The following is a 13,416-nucleotide window of genomic DNA, read 5'->3' on the forward strand; positions in this document are numbered from 1 at the left end:
ATCCTCCCCGAGCCAAAATGTCCAAAATTATGCTCCTACCCCCACAGAGGACACATCACTGCAGCTGCAGCCCAGCCCAGCAGAGATTTCCCATTTCACACCAGGGCTGGATCTCGCTGATGCTCAGCTGTCAGCAGGAATGGTTTTCCACTGCTGTGACCCCTGAATTGCAGGGTTTAGGTGGCACCCATGAGAGCCAGGCTGGCAGCAGGCAGCACCCATCCTGCCCAGAGAGAGCAGAACCCACACAGGGGGTGCTGAGCCCTCAGATGGGGGAGCCCAGGGAAACTCCTGAGGACAACGCTGGAAAAGTACTGAAACCCCGAGGAGAAGCAGAGATCTGGTGGGAGGGATGCCCCAGAGAGTGCCAAATGCAGGGAAAAGAGCCAGAGAGCCCTTGAGGAGCTCCAGCGTTGTGCCATCTAGTGAGCGAGACGAAGAGCAGCTCCTGCCAGCCTGGAATCGGGTCCGGAGCAGTGCAGGGTGGGCTGCCCCCAAAAGTGCCCCCAAAATCCAGCCCCATCCCGGGCAGGAGAGCAAACACCAGCAGCCAGGCAGGGCCAACACCTCCAGGGAGGCTTGGATTGCTCGAGCCATGGGGAGTTTGGCGTTTGGAGAATAAACCTGTGGCCACTGCAGCAGCGTTTGGCTTCAGAGGGTGCAGGTCAGGAACCAAGGGAGCAGGGATGCAGCCGTGGGAGGAGAGCACTCAGGCACAAGCCCAAGGCCCTCCCTGCCTGCCCTGCTTTTCTCCCCCCAGAGAGTTCCAGCATCAGCAACTGCAAAAGCCCTTGGGCAGCCCAGAGGAGTTTGGAGCCCAGATGTGACAGGAGCTGAACAACAGGGAATGCTGCACAGCTGCAGCACCAGGAACTTCTCAGGGCTGTCAGCTCTGTGTTTAAAAATGAAGAAATATTTTTACTTTCACTCTGTTTTCAGCCTAGCACCCGGATGAAATGGTAGTTAACAGTTATTTCTGGAATATACAGTACTTATACATATATTTATATATATGTTAAAGCCTCATGGTTGAAGTTCCCCTCAGGCACTGCCAAGGACATGCAGATGAAGTTAAATATTCCCAGGAGATCTCCTGCTTCCCTGGGATACACTGAGACCAGTGCAGTCCTGCTATACATAAACAAAATGATTAATTATGTGTCCTCAGACAGTCCATTCCTTACTACCTCGTGGAGCAAGGAGACAAGAACCCTCAGGCTTTGCTCATCCTTCTCTCTGTGCTCATTTAAAACCTCACCAGCACCACCTCACACTCCCAATTCCATCTCCTTTTCAGCACCTCACCTGAGCTCAGGTCCTGCACTTACCTGGGGTGGGCACTGCCAGCAAGGTCATTTCCTGCAGGAAACCCAAGGTTGAATTGGCATCTTCTGGCACAACCTTCCAAAATTGGGGGTAAACCCACAGCAGCTCCATGGGCTGTTGTCAAAGCTGCCCTGATTTAATGTGGTGTGTCCTTGAGAGGAGTCAAGGAGAGCAGCAGGTGAAAAGTTGTGAGCAGGGAACAAAGGGCGTTTGGTTTCCGTGGTGGGAGCTTTCCTGAGCAGCCCAGGGGATGGGGCAGAGATTTCCCCCTGCACCCACAGGGCAAAACATGATTTTTTTTCCCCTCCTGAGCAGAGGAGAGCATGGGAGGAGACAGGGAGGCATCTCCTTGTGCCACCAAGCCAAGGGAACTGAAGCGTCGGTGCGAGATCCCTGTTAATTAAAAAGGAAGAAGGATCCCTGCAGAAATGCAGGAAGGAATTAAAAAGGAGGAAGGATCCCTGCAGAAGTGCTTTGCTGGGGTGCAGTACTCACTCCTCACCGAGCAGCGTCAGCCCAGCACCATCTGAGCACGCACAGGACTCACCCAGGAGCGGCTGCTTCCCTTCAGACCCCAGAACCTCAGCTTGGTGCCAAGATGTGCCTGCCCCTGAGCAGCAGGAGAGGCTCCAGCTCGCCTTTATTCAGCCTTGCCAAGTTCAAATGCCACAAGTTTCTCTAAGTCAGTAAAACCCAGAGCAGAAGCAAAGCTGAGTGAGGTCACAGCTGGCAAGCAGGCACAAAAGCAGACCCATGCCCAGGTTTCTCAGTCTGTTACTTTATTAGAGAGGTCTTTACATCATGGTGGTGGCCCCACTGAAGATATTTTACAAAATATTTTTTTAAAAAAACCCTTTTTATTCGAAGCCACAATTTTAAAAATCGTGTCCCATCCCCTCCCCGAAAAGCAAGCTGGGTTTAATTGTGGTTCCTTCTGCACAGGGAACAACAAAAAACATCCTCTTTTGAAAGGAGGGAAAATGATAACCACGCTGTAAACATGACAGCCAGATGATGTGCCCCCCTTCTAGGTGAGGAACACGGTACTGGAGCCTGGCACACCCAGGGAGAGAACAAAAATGGGGGGACAGAGCCATCCCTGCTTCTGTCAGCAAGGCTGTGATGCTCTCTCTGAGCTGAAAACCAGCTGGACTGGAAAAAGGGATACCTGATTTACCCTGGGAGGGAGAGATACCTGATTTACCACGGGGGCAGTGCATCAGCTTGGAGAGCCCCCAGAAAACCTTTCCTCGTGGCTGCAGGGTGTCCAGAGAGGGATGGTGCTGCCTGGGCTGCTGGAGAAGGCAGCAGAGCCCCTCAGCTGAGGGTTGACAGTGTGCTGCTGCAGCACAGCTTCTGCAGGGCCCTCAGGGACAGGGCTCTGGCACACAGCCCTTGCACAGAACAGCTCCAGCAGGACCAGAACCAGAACCACTGGGGCCGCTGCAACACATTCCTAAGGGGATTAGAAGTCTCCAATCAGCCCCTTGTCCCATTTGGGAACATCCCTTGGCATTCATTAACCTCCCATCAGCTCCCAGCCTGGTGTTATCACATCTGGGAGGCACAATCCACACTTTTGGAGCCCTTCCTGTGTTCATTAACAGAGACATCACTGCTGTGACATCAGAGGTAACCTGGAATGGCCCGAAGAGACAGAACCTTGCTAGCTTGCAGGAAGCTTATAAATATGGATTAGAAGCTCTAAAAGGGTAGGAAATGCACTCCCCAGATCCAGAGTTAAAGACCTGGGGGCTGCCTCCTTCAGCCAGTACCTAGAAGTGAGGCACATCACATACCACCTTTCCCTGAAATGCCAGTAAATCAACAGAGGGGACTTGAAAATAACAACTTTTTTTCTTTCTTTTTTAAGCAGATTTTTTTTTTCTTGCTAAAGAAACAGGTCTAAAACAAACCAGAAAAAAACCTTAAGTGCTGCCTTACACCTTTGGGTTGTGTAAAGAAGAAGGTGCTGCCAGTGAGGTCCCTGACCCCTCCCCAGCTCTGTGCCCCCAGTCCCACCCAGCAGCTCAGCACAGCCCTGCCTTGTGCAGGAGGAGGGGACAGAAAGGACAGAGGACCTGCTCTGCCACTCTGCCACGACACCCAGCCAGGAGAACCATCCAAAAAGCTGTGCACATCACAGGGAGATAAGACATCAGTGGACAAGGAGATGCTGGGAGCAACAAGCCCCTTTGCATCTCCTCTTCCCGTGTTCCACTGCTCCTTTGTTCCTCCCAAAGGATGCTCTGCAGCCATAACCCCCTGGCCAGGCTGCCTGACCCACATGGCCCCACACAGAAACGACTTAAAAACCAGCCTGAAGCACCTGTGTGATCGTGAGAGCTGTGGCTGTAACACCCTTCACCCCTCTCCTCCCAAAGGCACACGGCAGTGACACACACTCCACCGTGTCACCGCAGGGCTGAGCGCTGTCCCCAACCTTCCCTCTGCCCCTGCACTGCCTCAAAGCAAAGCCTGCAGCCAGCTGGGCAGTGCCAGCAGCCCCAAGCCAGCCTCTGGAAACAGAGCTAGTGCCAGAGGGGCTGTGGTGCCACTGGTGACAGCAAAGGAAGAGCAGAAGCATCTTTGGGAGGACATCCAGCTCCTTTCTGCACAGTCTGCATGGGGAGCAGGAGGAAAAAAAACCCCAGCCCTCCCTAGGCAAAAACCCCCCAAATCTTTGTCTCTCTGTGGCAATAAAAGGCCACGGTGGAGAGGAGTAAGTTTAAGGCCAAGGTGAGTTTAAGACAATGCCAGAGCTGCTGTGCCCCAGGCCAGGCCTTACAAAGGACTGGGACAGGAGCAGCCACGTAGGGAGAGGGAGGTGACAGCCCTGTCCTGAGGGGCTGTTTCTCCTGGTCAGAGTGGTCACTGCTCCAGTCTGAGCTGACAAACCCAGTGAGCGCCAGGCTCACCCAGGAAGCATCCAGCCATCAGTGCAAGTACAATCCAGAGAGGGTCCTGCCCCAATTCCCAGCCTGGAGCTCCTGGGAAAGCCACCCCAAGTTCCAGCCAGCATCCCTCAGCGCAGAGGCCACGTTTATCCCAGGCAGAGCGCGGGGACAGGAGGGTGCTGTGGTGAGAAGGGGCTGCTGACAGGGTCTTCCCAGTCCAAGTTGCCCCCTGCAGCCCAGGAGGGCACGGCCAGTACCAGCTGGTGGCCTGCCAGGTGTTACAAGCTCTCTGAGGAGCTGAAGGGGACGAACTTGGCGTGTTTGCTGGGGGACACTGGCACCTGTCCATCGGCCTCCTCGCTCAGCTTGAAGAACATCTCCTGCTCACGCTTCTTCTGGTTCAGCTCATCCTCCAGGGCCTTGAGCAAAGAGAACAACACAAGAGCTGTGTTTGAGATGGTTCTGGAGCTGTGGGCACTATCCTCTCCTGTAGCAGGCCCAGGACCTGCAATGGCCCCTTGGAGGTCAGAAGCCTAAGCCAGGAAATGCCAAGTCATGATGACTGGACCTTAGAAGCCCCTCTCTTCCACCTTCAGACCCTTGCTTATCTCTCTGTAAGCCTATAGGTCACTTTCCTTTGACCCTTACTATTGGACAATTTCCAAAACCCCTTTAATGTATATAAACCCCTGCTTCTGCCCAGTTCAGTAGAAGAGCTGTCACTGAGAACCTTTGTGGAGGACGCCAATAAAGAATTTCTTCTGAATCTCACACGGCCTTCTCCTCTCTCTCCCTGTGTCTGCCTGGCACCTAGCAAGCTAAAGAGCTGAAATCACAAAGATCTGATAATCACTAAGAGCTGATATCACTTGAGCTTGCTAAGGTTGCCTGTGGCTGGGAGCTGCTTGGGAGCTCGGACAGGCTGTGCTGAGCAGAACTGAGCTATCCTGGCTAAGGCAGCCCACTGGGCATAACCCAGCTGGAAAGCCACCAATAAACCCTCCAGCCAGCCAGCACACCCTGCTCACAGCCAGGACAACCCACCTTCTTCCGTGGTCTCAGCTTGTCCCTCCACTCCTTCATGTGCTGGTTGTGGCTCTCATCCAGGGACTTCAGCTTCTGGGTTTCGTGCTCGATCAGGAGGTGACACTTCTCATTCTAAAAACACATCAGCAAACACAACACCCATCAGCAGCTGGAGCTGTACATCCAGTGGTGAAATGCTGGATTAAGCTCTTTTCTGATTTAGGGATGGGGTAACTGAGAGGTGTTTTAAAAACTTTTATTCCATTTTCAGTCTCATGCGAAGGGTGAGACAATGCAGATGTTATATTTATGCTATTACAATCTTACGCTAATTATTTCTTAATTATAAGTGTTTCTTGGCTTATCAGCTTTAGTTACATCTATTTCTTACAGTCAAACAGGATTTGTCTTAGGCAGAGATATTCTGAGCTCCATGTTTAGACCCAATGTCTTGGGCAGAGACATTCAGAGCTCTGAGCTCCACGTTTAGACAATGGCAACAAAAACCTCTCAGGCAAGAGCAAGGGGACACCAACCCCTGACAGTCCTCTGCAGCCACTTCTCCAGAGGCTGAGCCCTGCACAGGCAGCTCTGGCAGACCAAGCCATGAGGGATGAGTACCTGGAGATGCTGGAGCTCGTTGGTGTTGCTCTCACACTGGGCCTGCATGTCCTTCATCTGTGACTCGTGCTTCTGCTGCTGGTGCAGCCGCTCTGCTTTCTGCCTCTTCTCCTCCTGCAGAGCAAACTGGAAGACAGAAAAGCAAAGTGTAGGCAGCATTGCCCTGGTCTCTGGGGCTGCCTGAGAGACCAGCCAATTTCCATTATTGCACAGGAAGGAAGGAATTTGTGTTGCTTCCCAACACAAGTCACGATGGAGGCAGCGCTGAAAACCACACGTGACACCACAAAACACAGCCCTCCAACCCAGCAGTAAGTTAAACTCTGGAAACAGGAATTTGGGAAAATGCAGCTTTCTCCCCGCACCAAGCCAAGCCAAGCCTCAACCCCTGGTGCCTTTTCAGGCCCTGACCTGTTTGATCTTCTCCCTCTGCTCGGAGGCACTGCCGCTGGAGTGGATGTGGAGGCTCTTCTTGTACATGGCCATGCGGGTCTTGCCCTCGCTGCGCTGGATTTTGGGCAGCCGGGCCTTCTCCTGCTGCTGCCTCACCTTCAGCTGCTCCAGCATCCGCTGGTTGTAGCGCTGCATCTGCTCCCTTTCCTGCAGGCACACAGGGCTCAGAGGGGAGGACACCTCCCCAGAGCCCTGAGGGGAACAGGGACAGCTGGAGGGCAGATTTGGGAATAGCCTGGAGGTGGCTGGTGACACTCCAAAGGGACAAGAGGGGATGGGGCTGAACATGCTGGGAAAGCAGAGGAGAAGGGGCTGGAAGTGTCAGTCTTCACTCCATGCTCTAGGAGGCAACCATGCCAAATCCTGGGCAGTGGCAGATTTCCAGAAAAGCCCTCCAGAATTCCCCACTTCTTGCACATCAAATGCACACAAAACAGAGCACACGTCCCAGGCAAGAAGGCTTCATTGCCTTCTTGACACCAGCTGTACTCTGGTCTTAATAATGACCAAGCCCTTTAACTCCCAACCCACCCTTAGAATTACAGAATTTGTAGAATGACAGAATTACAGAATATTCTGAGTTGGAAGGGACCCAAAAGGATTGAGTCCAACTCTTAAGTGAACAGCACATATAGGGATGGAACACAACCTTGGTGATTTCCCCCCTTTCAGAAAGAAGAGAAGAGAAACACCCAGGGACACCTGGACACTTTGCTGACCCACACCAGCATGGGAAGGTGCAAAGCTTTCACCTTCTCGTGCTTCCGGAGCAGCTCGTGCCTCTGGAGGAAATACTGGTCCTTCAGCTGCTGCTTGATGAGCTGGTGCTTCTCCTGCTGCTGACGCTCCTCCAGATCCCAGATGCAAGCTTCCCGGTCTGTGGGGAGGAGAAGGAGCAGGAGATCACCCACCCTGGCCTCCTATCCTGGTCACATAAAGTGTCCCAAGCTCGAGAGACCTGTGTGCACACCAACAGCGCAGCAGATGTTGGGGGTGATCATTCACCTCCTGTTTTCCAAGAGAAATTGGTTGCAAACCATATTGGAACCTGATTTTTTGCAATTATGAAGCCTAATTGGTTCATATTTGTAAAGCACTCTGAAGATTAAAGCACTAAGTATTATTATTGTTAAACATTTAGACAGGACCTGGCAAGGCTGGTTTTTTCTACATCCCATCCTGCCAGCTTGCAACTCTGTCACAGCATCTGCTGCGTGGGAAGAGCCAGGGCTGGATAAACCCATGGTTGCAGCACTCCCTCCCCTCCCTCACAGCCTTTGCCACCCACCTCTCATCAGCTGCTGCTTCTTGTTGAGGCACTCACGCTCCTTGTCACAGATCTCTCTTTTGTTCTGGGCAATGATGTTCTTCATGGCCTGCTCCAGGTCCTCCTTCTGCTTGGCCAAAAACTCCTGTTCCTGTTAACAAACCAGCAGTACCACCATGAGCTCTGCTTCTGCTGCAGCTTGGAAAGCAGCTGCTGGTGTTTCAGAACCTGCCAGTCCCTCCAGCAGGAAGGGTGCTTTATTCTACTGCACATTTCCCAGTCTTGGAACTGGGGGGATCTTCCCTGGGTCTCACCATGGTTTGTTTTTTCTGGGTGAAGTCATCCATCTTCACCTTCAGGTTCCCTTTGCGCTGCTGCCGTGGCAGCTTCTCAACCTCGTTCTTAACCTGTGGGGAGGAAATTAAATTTCCCTGCAGGGCACTTTGGGCCAGGAACAACCCTACCTCCAGTCACTGAACAACTCAGGAATCACCCAAAACCACCTCAGGAATCACAAAAAAACCTCAGGAATCACCCAAAAACATCTTGGGAATCACAAAAACCCTCAGGAACCACCCAAAAACACCTCAGGAACCACCCAAAAACACCTCAGGAACCATCCAAAAAGGACCTCAGGAATCACCCAAAAACACCTCAGGAATCACTCAAAAACCTCAAAAATCACCCAAAAACCTCAGAAATCACCCAAAAACCTCAGAAATCACCCAAACACCTCAGGAATCACCCAAAACCATCTCAGGAACCACCCAAAACACCTCAGGAGCCACCCAAAAGCAAGACTTTCCTCTCAAGTTCTGCTACGAGAAATGCTGAACTCCCCAGGAAGAAAGAGGCGCAGGAAATCACCTTCCCTCCCTCCCAGCCCCAGTTTTCACCTCCTTCTTCATCTGCTTGAGCTGCTCCAGGAAGCGGGCGTGGTCGCGCTCCTGCTCCAGGCGGATGCGCTTGGCCTCCTCGCGCCGGCGCAGGGCGTGCTCCTGCTCCATCCTCTCGATCTGCTGCTTCTGCTGCCGCTCCAGGTTCTCCAGCTCCGCGTCATAGAACTTCTTCTTTGCCTGCCCAGGAAAGGTTAGGGTTAAGGTTAGGGTTCCTGACTTACAAATGTTTAAAGAGAAAAGTGAAAAGAGAAAAAACAAGCACAAAAGGGGCAGGGGGGTTGTTCCTGCTTGGATTGAGCCTCTTTACAGAGGAGGGGAACTTCCAACCAGCACCTCACAAGGTTTGGAGCTCTGTGCTCCAACGCTGCCCTCATGCCATGGAAAGAGAAGATCTTTAAGGTCCCTTCCAACCCAAACCATTCTGTGATTAGCTACAATATTACTTTACTCCAACAGAAGGGACCAAGTGTGTGAGGCCAGTTTATTCAGTTTACTCTCAAAGCCTTGCCAGATTTCCTGCTGTCACACTCAGGCCGTGCTGCTTTCTTATTTAAAGTTTTTTTTTTTTCCTGTGAATTACAACAGCACTATAAACTGTTTCTCACAGTAGCCATGAACAGACATAAAAGAAAAGATCATTAAAGGGAGAAAGTCCAGAACAACCCTTTCCCTGTTACACCCTGCCAGGCAAAGGCTGCCAGTGCTTCCCAGGGTGCTTAATGCCCACAAAACCTCCATCCTCCACCCATGCTGCAAATCCCAAAGGGGTTCCTGTGATGCCCAAGGCTGTTGTAACCCTGAGAGCATCCCCGTGTGGGGCACCTGCAGAGGAGCTGGGCTCCCAGCTGATTCCCAGGGGTTTTCCCTGCCCTCCTACCATCATCTCCTGCTCGAAGCGCCGCAGCATCTGCTCCTGCTGCAGCTGGTGTTTGCTGTTCAGCTGGGCCTGGTTCCTGTGCTCCTCCTTCTGCAGGAGACGCAGCTCCCGCAGCTCCTGGCGCCTGCAGAGGGGCAGGGTGGGGCGGGGGGACAGAGAGATGCAGGGTCAGGCAGGGTGGGAGGGATGTGATGGGCAGGGACAGTTCCATCCACAAGCAGAGCATTCCAGCAGGGAGTGGAAGCTGCACCTGCAGCCCACAGCACCCTGCCTCTCGGGATTTCCTCTGGTTGAGGTGATCCCGAGGTGTGTTAAAAAAGTCTCTTCACCTCAACCCAGCTGTTGAAGAAGAAATCAGGAGTCTTCGGCTGTCGTTCTCGAGGTTGATTATTATTTCTTATCTAAAACATTTTCTGTCTGCCCTGCCGCACCCAAAAACACCTCAGGAACCACCCAAAAACACCTCAGGAACCATCCAAAAAGGACCTCAGGAATCACCCAAAAACACCTCAGGAATCACTCAAAAACCTCAAAAATCACCCAAAAACCTCAGAAATCACCCAAAAACCTCAGAAATCACCCAAACACCTCAGGAATCACCCAAAACCATCTCAGGAACCACCCAAAACACCTCAGGAGCCACCCAAAAGCAAGACTTTCCTCTCAAGTTCTGCCACGAGAAATGCTGAACTCCCCAGGAAGAAAGAGGTGCAGGAAATCACCTTCCCTCCCTCCCAGCCCCAGTTTTCACCTCCTTCTTCATCTGCTTGAGCTGCTCCAGGAAGCGGGCGTGGTCGCGCTCCTGCTCCAGGCGGATGCGCTTGGCCTCCTCGCGCCGGCGCAGGGCGTGCTCCTGCTCCATCCTCTCGATCTGCTGCTTCTGCTGCCGCTCCAGGTTCTCCAGCTCCGCGTCATAGAACTTCTTCTTTGCCTGCCCAGGAAAGGTTAGGGTTAAGGTTAGGGTTCCTGACTTACAAACGTTTAAAGAGAAAAGTGAAAAGAGAAAAAACAAGCAAAAAAGGGGCAGGGGGGTTGTTCCTGCTTGGATTGAGCCTCTTTACAGAGGAGGGGAACTTCCAACCAGCACCTCACAAGGTTTGGAGCTCTGTGCTCCAACGCTGCCCTCATGCCATGGAAAGAGAAGATCTTTAAGGTCCCTTCCAACCCAAACCATTCTGTGATTAGCTACAATATTACTTTACTCCAACAGAAGGGACCAAGTGTGTGAGGCCAGTTTATTCAGTTTACTCTCAAAGCCTTGCCAGATTTCCTGCTGTCACACTCAGGCCGTGCTGCTTTCTTATTTAAAGTTTTTTTTTTTTTCCTGTGAATTACAACAGCACTATAAACTGTTTCTCACAGTAGCCATGAACAGACATAAAAGAAAAGATCATTAAAGGGAGAAAGTCCAGAACAACCCTTTCCCTGTTACACCCTGCCAGGCAAAGGCTGCCAGTGCTTCCCAGGGTGCTTAATGCCCACAAAACCTCCATCCTCCACCCATGCTGCAAATCCCAAAGGGGTTCCTGTGATGCCCAAGGCTGTTGTAACCCTGAGAGCATCCCCGTGTGGGGCACCTGCAGAGGAGCTGGGCTCCCAGCTGATTCCCAGGGGTTTTCCCTGCCCTCCTACCATCATCTCCTGCTCGAAGCGCCGCAGCATCTGCTCCTGCTGCAGCTGGTGTTTGCTGTTCAGCTGGGCCTGGTTCCTGTGCTCCTCCTTCTGCAGGAGACGCAGCTCCCGCAGCTCCTGGCGCCTGCAGAGGGGCAGGGTGGGGCGGGGGGACAGAGAGATGCAGGGTCAGGCAGGGTGGGAGGGATGTGATGGGCAGGGACAGTTCCATCCACAAGCAGAGCATTCCAGCAGGGAGTGGAAGCTGCACCTGCAGCCCACAGCACCCTGCCTCTCGGGATTTCCTCTGGTTGAGGTGATCCCGAGGTATGTTAAAAAAGTCTCTTCACCTCAACCCAGCTGTTGAAGAAGAAATCAGGAGTCTTCGGCTGTCGTTCTCGAGGTTGATTATTATTTCTTATCTAAAACATTTTCTGTCTGCCCTGCCGAGGTCTATTCTGCAGGTCAGTCTGAGGCACACTCCCCGCCCCTGGGCTGGTGTTGTCTTTTATACTATAACCTACATATTCGATATTTACAGTTATTTTCCCATGCCTATCACCTATGTTAGACAGTGACTTTCTACCCTAAACCAATCCCAAAGTGCCACCATCACCAAGAAGATGGAGGCTAGGAAGAAGAAGGAAGAAGGACAGGACAACGCCCAGATCCCTCCATCTTGTCCCCCTAGACCCCCATAGTAAAATTCTTTAAAATTTCACCTTTCACCCTGTGACAACTACTGTTATGTTATCTAAACTTTTGTGACTTGTAATTCTTCATATGCAGTTGGTCATTTGCTCCATGGATTGAGATCGAATTCCCAGGTGTCTTTGTCTTCCTGCCAGGGCTTTGAGCCATCCAGGGCATCCAGAGGGATGTTCTGAGTTCTGACACCCGCCCTGCTCTGAGCACAGGCAGGAGGCAGATCCCAGCTCCCTGATGTGCTCCAGGTGCTGGGACACTGCAGGAAGCAGGATGCTACTCATGGGAACTGTGGAAAACCACCAGCTCCCACAGGTAAAGCCTGTTAGCATTCACAGCTTCCAAACAAGCCCTGGCAAGGCTCCTGAGGTGGTTCTGCAGGGACTGGTGTCCCCCAGCAGCCCAAATCCCCATTGTGCCAGCTGGGGTAGTGCTCACTGGTCCTCAAGTCCCAAGCTGGACTGCTCTGGCCTGGCCTCTGTGCTCTGTGTCCATTCTTATTCACACCTGGGTGGCAAAAAGGGCAGTTTTCCCAAATTCTGACCTATCTATGATGACATTGCATCTCTCCCCTCATCCAGCTCACCAGTAAATGAGCTCTGCTAATGAGCTTTTACATAAATCTGATATTGGGGCTGAGGAATAAGGCAGCCACAGGGACACAGTGTTTAGGACAAATTATCCTCTCAGGGAGTCCCCAAGAGCAGCACGAGGGAGCCTGGAATTTGGCATCAAATGAAACAATTTGTATTTTAATTATTTTAAGGGCCTTTTCATTTCAGTGCTAGAAACAGCAGCTCCTCTTTCTGAGAGTAAGTCAGGGAGGTTTGAAAGCTGTAAGATTTGCAAAGGAGTCATCAAGGAGGGAGGATACACCCATGAATATTAAATAATGCTCCAGGAGTTTACAACTCCCTTGGCCATTCTGTTAATGAAGTCTGGGGAGATTTGAGAACAAAAGGGAGAGGAACATCTTGAGAAGATTTCTGAGCTAATTTCCACTGAGCCAGGCATCTGCAGCCCTGGGGACACATTCAGTCATTCCCAGAGGACAGAGCCAGCCACAACAAACCTCCCCTTGTCCCAGTCTTGCTGCATCTTGAGCTGAATCCCTCCTTCCCCTGTCCAACTGGGACCAAGACAACAACGTGGACTTTAGGTCGCCCCTGGATTAGCTCACAGAGAGGAAAACCCTGCCCTCCCTCCATCCAAGGGCCCCACTTGCCTGAGGAACCTCATTTCTTCATCCTTCTTCTCATCCTCACTGATGATCTTGGAGGTGGTGACGCTCACCTCCACGCCGTCCACCACGAACTTGCGGGTGCGTTTCAGGGTCTTCTTCTGCATCCTGGAGTCCTGGGGTGGGCAGGGAGGAGAGGAGGGGCTGTGAAGCAGCTCCCCAGGGCTGCAAGAGCTGGACTGGAGCCCTCAGAGCAATTTTAATGCTCTGTTATTCATGAGGAACATACAGAAGGAAACCACAAGGGGCACAAACCGTCAGTGAATTTGGAGATCCAGCGCGGCTACTAAACCATGGAGCAGGGGACTTCCACCCTGAAGAAACCTGACCCACCTCCCAAAGACTCCTCCTCACCTTCCTCACATGGCTTACTCCCTGAAAAACCCAAACAACTCCTTTCCCCTTCTAAAGGACCAACTCAGAGAGCAAATCTCTGTGTGGCATCGTATTCCTCCTCCTCAAGGATTCCAGGTGTCCTGGAAAGGAGGAGGAAA

At 52.2% G+C, this 13,416-nt stretch overlaps 1 protein-coding gene across 1 annotated transcript in view; it reads right to left on the reverse strand.

The window, feature by feature from the left end:
• Positions 1-2,084: 2,084 nt before the first annotated feature.
• The window catches only part of STK10 (serine/threonine kinase 10), a 43,855-nt gene continuing 32,523 nt past the window's right edge, over positions 2,085-13,416 (reverse strand). Inside the window, exons 10-19 of the mRNA XM_041489944.1 lie at positions 12,908-13,038; positions 10,999-11,122; positions 10,118-10,297; positions 7,905-7,997; positions 7,612-7,741; positions 7,076-7,200; positions 6,282-6,470; positions 5,871-5,996; positions 5,268-5,381; positions 2,085-4,642 (exon numbers count right to left, since the gene is read on the reverse strand). Of these exons, the coding sequence (XP_041345878.1) occupies positions 4,502-4,642; positions 5,268-5,381; positions 5,871-5,996; positions 6,282-6,470; positions 7,076-7,200; positions 7,612-7,741; positions 7,905-7,997; positions 10,118-10,297; positions 10,999-11,122; positions 12,908-13,038 (1,353 nt within the window). The 3' untranslated portion in view covers positions 2,085-4,501. The remainder of the gene's footprint in view (positions 4,643-5,267; positions 5,382-5,870; positions 5,997-6,281; positions 6,471-7,075; positions 7,201-7,611; positions 7,742-7,904; positions 7,998-10,117; positions 10,298-10,998; positions 11,123-12,907; positions 13,039-13,416) is intronic.

The sequence above is a fragment of the Pyrgilauda ruficollis genome, unplaced genomic scaffold (assembly GCF_017590135.1).
Source record: "Pyrgilauda ruficollis isolate IOZ18807 unplaced genomic scaffold, ASM1759013v1 scaffold97, whole genome shotgun sequence".
Lineage (NCBI taxonomy): Eukaryota > Metazoa > Chordata > Aves > Passeriformes > Passeridae > Pyrgilauda > Pyrgilauda ruficollis.